At 36.6% G+C, this 6,379-nt stretch overlaps 1 protein-coding gene across 1 annotated transcript in view; it reads right to left on the reverse strand.

Annotated features, from left to right (window-relative positions):
- LOC135196954 (probable peptidoglycan muropeptide transporter SLC46) overlaps window positions 1-6,379 on the reverse strand; it is a 12,402-nt gene extending 6,023 nt beyond the window's left edge. Inside the window, exons 1-3 of the mRNA XM_064223804.1 lie at window positions 5,226-6,379; window positions 3,466-3,567; window positions 3,044-3,181 (exon numbers count right to left, since the gene is read on the reverse strand). Of these exons, the coding sequence (XP_064079874.1) occupies window positions 3,044-3,181; window positions 3,466-3,567; window positions 5,226-6,147 (1,162 nt within the window). The 5' untranslated portion in view covers window positions 6,148-6,379. The remainder of the gene's footprint in view (window positions 1-3,043; window positions 3,182-3,465; window positions 3,568-5,225) is intronic.

The raw sequence follows: 6,379 nt of genomic DNA on the forward strand, positions 1-6,379 counted from the left end.
TGCAGAAGTCTTTATTGTCAATATGGGTTTTACAGATTTTGGAGTGGTTTCTAATATTGGAGTGTTACGGGTTTGCAATTCTGTAACCAGTACGGAAGCTGTCGCCACAATGAGAATCGATACGCACCTTAAAGTGTCTGCTGGTGGATCCCACATAGGTCCCTGTTTGCCATTCAGGGCAAATATATTTATAAATAACACCAGGGTACATGTAAGGTAATAATCGCTCCTTCGAGATAAAGAGTGACCCGATGGCGAAAGGGTTCTCAGGAATTAATCTAACTCAAGGGCATGAAAATGTTCCTGAATTATTTCTGTGAACATTTGTCATGGTAAATGTTCGCAGAAATAATTCAGGAACATTTTCATGCTATAGACATTAAATTCATTCCTAAGAATCCTTTCATCTTCGGGTCACTCTTTATCTCGAAGGAGCGATTATAACCTTACATGTCCTCTGGCGTTATTTATAAGTATACTTGCCCTGAATGTCAAACAGGGACCTATATGGGATCCACCAGCAGACTCCTTAAGGTGCGTATCGATTCTCATTGTGGCGTCAGCTTCCGTACTGGTTACAGAATTGCAAACCCGAAACACTCCAATATTGGAAACCATCCCAGAATCTGTAAAGCACAAATCAATAATAAAGACTTCTGCATTTTAGGCCATGCCACCAACCCTCAAGACCTTGTTATTCTGGAATCACTTTTTATTAAACAACCTGTTCCCTCTTTGAACACTCATACGTCCTCGTCCCTCTGTATTTGTCTTGACTTGTGTTGTTTATTTATGTTTACGTTTAGTTTAACGCTGTCCCTCCTCTAGGTCGGTCCTTAACCTCTTGTTCTGTAACTCTGTTCACTGCTGCTTTTATTTTTTTTTTATTTTTTTTTGTTCACTATATGTTCAGTTATCTTTCATTTTAATGTATGTCCTAATTAGAAATTCAATTCTTTAATTTTAATGTGTATAATTGTAATAATTACATATTAAATAGAATGTATTATGTCATTCTATGTACAGCAACATATTGTGTTAATATGATGACTGCTGTAGTCTAGTAGGATCTTGCAGTATTTATAAATATTAATTAGTGAATAGATGACATTGCCTTGACGTTGCGTTGTATCACATCTTCATTTGAATACACTTGGATCATCAGTTTGAAAGGTAACGCCAACCGATGCCCCATTGGCAAAATACATGTTGACGTTCCCATGATAGCCTGTGCCTACGTGACAGACCAAATCCGCCTACTCGTGTGTTTGTGTAACATTGCGAAAAATGTCAGTCGACTAATGTTCTCGCAACAGAATTGTATATCAGACTTCAACTTCCACTCTTCGCAGGAAGACCTATCAAAACCTTCTTTGTATCTCTCCACGATGTAAGATAGAAGAATCTATCTTATTTTTGTACTCTGTATTTCAATCTTATTTTTGTACTCTGTGTTCCAAGGACTCAACCTCTACATCAGAAGGAAGCAATTGAATGAAACTTAAAGAAGATCACCACAGCCTATGAGACTGAGTCAAGAATGAAGAGTATTCACCAACCGACATCTGCTTTGCAGATCAAAAGAACAACCCAGTGCCTGGTTTGTAAATATAAAACGAGAGCACTAAAATATTTCGTACATTTCATAAATATAATTTCCAGCTTCTACATTTTTTAGTTTTTACAATTTTACTAAGAATTTTATTTTTCATTTTAACAGCCCATGATGATGTAATTAATTGGACAATTACGAAACGTCGCAATAAAAACAGCCTGTACATCTGTGTGTGTCCCCTTCCCTTCAATGATGATTATATAATAAATACATATATTACATATGAATTAATTTTATCGCATCACCGTGATCCATATAAAAGCATTAAGCTACAAATACCATTTATCCAATTTGCTCCACCTCGGAAACAATATATTTTCACATTATGTTAACCGGAGGAGAATTTTTTAGTTGATCATAAGTTTGTCGCCACGTGGGATCGAACCACGGAAGACAAGATCTCTTAACCCACGCTGCCATCACGGCGATCCCACGAGACGATGAACTTATGATCAACTAAAAAATTATCTTCCAGTTGATATAGTATATGAGAGTATATTATTCCCGTGGTTGAGCGAATTGGATATTAAAGGCCATTTTCGTATATATATATATATATATATATATATATATATATATATATATAATATATACACATTAAGCTACAAATGTCCTTTAATATCCAGTTTGCTCTACCTAGGAATTAATATGTTTTCATGTATGTTAACCGAATTTTTTAGTCGGTTATGGAGACACTGAAGTCCTGATTTCTCCTTAAGGCGCTGGTTCGAATCCACCAAAGGACGAAATTGTTATCAACTAAAGAATTTCTCCTTTAGTTAACATATATCATATATGAGATTATATTAATTCCGAGGTACAGCCAATTGGATACTGAAGGACATTTGTAGCTAAATGCATGTATATGAGTCACGGTGATGTGATAAAATTTCACATAAGATACTAATATAATATCTATATATATCTTATATATATATATATATATATATATCTATAGTCTATATAATATATGTATATTCTAATAGTATATATATATATCACTAGTATATATATATACACATATATATATTATATATATATACATCTATCTATATAGATATATATATATCTATATATATATATATCATATATATAGATATATACATATATCTATATATATATATATATATATATGCAAATTGGCTTGGAAATTTTAATGTATACTCTGAATACGAAATAAACTGAAAGTTATTATGTTGAAATATAAGTAATGCTAAAAGTTTTCGCATGCCTTTATCACATTGGTCTTTGACAACTATGAAATGATGACTGTTTGGTCCACCCCACTTTTGCCTGCAATTTTCTTCTGCTTCTCTGTTGTACCCCAGGAAGACCACACAATCGCAAGTTAAAATGCAATAAACGCATCGGAATCGCAAAAGAACGTACAAAATTCCAGTATAAAGAAGTGAACATTATCATTCGTACCTAGATACATCATCCATCCGAAAGAAGCCGTTCCAATGACGATGTACATAAACATGTAAGACATTGTCCCCATCAGGCAGAGAACAGCGTCTTCCACCCCGTATTTGTAACTGAGAATTGGAACTAAGAATACCGTCCCTGTTCCGGTTAGGAAACATGAAAATGATTAACAACGTTAGATTATTATGACTTTCATCATTCCCAATCAAGAACCTTATTGTAAGCTTCGTAACACTTCTAGTATAATTAAGGTGAATAATGACAAAAATGAGAAATCCTGCAATAGCTTATTATTTCTAATATATTTCTGAACTTATTATTTGTAGCTTATACAATGTTAGCAAATCAATGGCAGTCGCTTAACTATGTTCAGTTATTGCTTCTACAAAGTCATTTTCTTTTATATATGTCTTAATTCTTACCTATGCCTGCCACAGGAGTGCTGAGCTCAGACCAAGTCGCGAAGGCGTAGTAATCCCATCCGAACTTTTTCCTCACGTATAGGTAATGGAAGTCCGTTACGCCTATAGTAGTGAGAGAAGAAATTTTATGCAAGAATGTATCAAATATTCCAACCGTAGGGCAACTGAATGGGTTTCATTTATAGAAACTTTATTGACCATAGACGCAGGCTTTTACTTCTCTATCGGCATGGCTCAAAATCTATTCCTTGCATATTTTGTAAAAATATGAGAGAATTGTTTCTTCATTAAACTTAAGACATAGATGCCCATGATACGAACGGTATAGCGGTTTTGATCCACAAAACATTTATCTACAAAAGTACAAAAACATCCTCTTAATGCACTGTGAAGGAATAAGGAATGTTTTTCTCTGTCTGATGAAGAATGAAAATTGCGCATTCGTTTGGTCATCAGAAGTATAAGAAAACTATCATTTTTTTACACCTATATTCATTATTTATCATTTACTTATTGCCGGAGTTCCATATTATGTAGTTTTTTTACTGAAAGACAATATTTAACATATAAGTCTGAGGTCTCTGAAAAGAACATTTGATACTTACCACAGGAGCTGCGACAAACGCCTTGATCTTTAACACGTTTACATTACGGGAACATGGAAGAGCGTAGAGAATAGTAAGTCATTCAGAGTAGTTTTACTAAATTGGTTGTTTGATTGATTAATTTATGAAAATTCAGCTATGTAGCCGAGACGTTGGGAACTTTAGTTTTGAATTGAAATGAATTGAATATAAAATTTAGGCCAACGCCAAGCACTGGGACCTATGAGGTCATTCAGCGCTGACACGTAAATTGACAATGAAATGTTTGAGAGGTGTAAAAAGAGTGAAACATTGCAGCAGTTTCACTATGAATTAACTATTAGGAAAGGGTGGAAATTAAGATGGAAGAAAGAGAATATGAATGGAGGTAGAGTAAAAGGAACGAAAGGGGTTGCAGCTAGGGGCCGAAGGGATGCTGCAAAGACCTTTAAGTAATGCCTACAGTGCACCGCATGAGAGTCACCGACAAAGCTAACCTCCTACGGAGTTTAGTTTTACTTGACAAAGAGATTATATGATAGTTCCCACCCCGCCAAAAGGGATGTGCAAGGTATTCCTAAGAAAAATATGTGAGGAACGCAACTATTATCTCTTTGCATGTAAGAAAAGATGAAAGGGAGATTGCTTGAATCAGAGACATTTTTTTTTTCATTTAAGACATACAACAGAAAGCTTAAAACCGTGAGTTTTTAGGCCTTGATCAAGAAAGAACGAACTTTTTAAAATCATCAGTACAAATGTTTAAAATGGAATTGAAAATGCTAATTATTACATATTCATAAGGGAACTCGTATAAGAAATATGAAGGATGATCAGCATATTTTCTTAAGAATTATAATTATTCTTTATTTGTGATGAAAAAGCAATGGACGAAAATTCTCGGTTTCATATAAAAGGACTCGGACAAGTCTATGTTTGGGATTGATTGTTTAACTTTTAGGAAAATAGGAAGGTGAAAGAAGAGATTGCGAACAGAACACTGAATGGAATAGCTGACGGAGGCTGGTAAAAAAAAAAATGGGGCCACAACTGAGAACCATATCATGAGTACTATTTGCCGCACATTGGGAAGATGACTACGTCTCATATATATTACATGTAACATTCTTCAAATTTGTCTTCTGATTCATCTTCTTTGCATTTGGTGCCACTTACCGGAATCAAATAAAAGCCCAGCTATAATGAAGATATGGCCAAGAATTTGAGTCCTGAGGCCGCCTTGCCTCTTCTTGAATGGAACCGAGAGGGTTCTTTTCATCCGAACTGGTGACAGCATTTCCAGTAAACCGACTTTGTTTTTGGGGACTCCCGAGGAAAGATCCACACCCGGATGTTTTTCCAAACGCAGCACTGAATAAATCACGCCGAGGCAAACAATGACCGACTGGCAACAAAAAACGCTTCCGTAGCCAAAGTGCGCATAAACAGCGGTAGCAATAACCCTGCCAACCGGCACTGCCACCAGCATGAGTACATTCATCAGGCCAAATCTAAGAGTGCGGGACTGGAAACTAACCGTCGCTGCCAAGTACGAGCTGAAGCCAAGGAAGAATGCGAGAATTCCTCCACTAAATCCTACAGGTACAGAAGCTATGAGTAGATATAATGGCGGTGTGTCTCCGTAATAGCTAAAGATGACTAGGATGAAGTATTTACAAAGGACGCCCACTTGCGGCAGAACCACTGGGAGCTTGCGGTCTTTGACATCACTCCAAGCGCCAAGGATCAAAACAACAAAGATGGCGGGTACACATTCAATCCAATGGGAGAACGTGGACTTGTACTTGCCAACCAGCCTCTGGACAGTGTCCTGTTCCTCTGAATAATTTCCAGACTGCAAATGCTCGCAGATTCCCTTCGAGTAAAGACTTCGACAAACTCTATCCACCCAAAAGCTGGAAAGGTTGACAGAGTCTATGCCATAGGCGACGGCCATCAAGAAAAAAGCAGGTTCGACGCTTATGCCACTGAATTGAGGTAAGTGGTGCCAGGTCCGTCTAGTAGGTAACGACTTCCGCTGGTGATCACATTTTGATAATAAGGGAGATTTTTCAGTTGCTTTTGGTCCCGAATCCATTCTTTGTTGGCTTTAAACTCAACGAGTATCGTGAAAAATGTCCGTACACGTTTTACCGATACAATAAGAAACTCAATGCTCAGTATTATGCTTTTCTGACAAGCATTGGTTCACACGTCCACGTAGTTGTGTCATTTCACCAATTAAACAGCGAGTCACAGAAGGCGTATTAAACAGACACTTATCCCAGGACTGAAACCAAATGGCGCTGGACTTCCCGCACAGCTTTAGT

This window comes from Macrobrachium nipponense, chromosome 18 (assembly GCF_015104395.2).
Source record: "Macrobrachium nipponense isolate FS-2020 chromosome 18, ASM1510439v2, whole genome shotgun sequence".
Classification (NCBI taxonomy): domain Eukaryota; kingdom Metazoa; phylum Arthropoda; class Malacostraca; order Decapoda; family Palaemonidae; genus Macrobrachium; species Macrobrachium nipponense.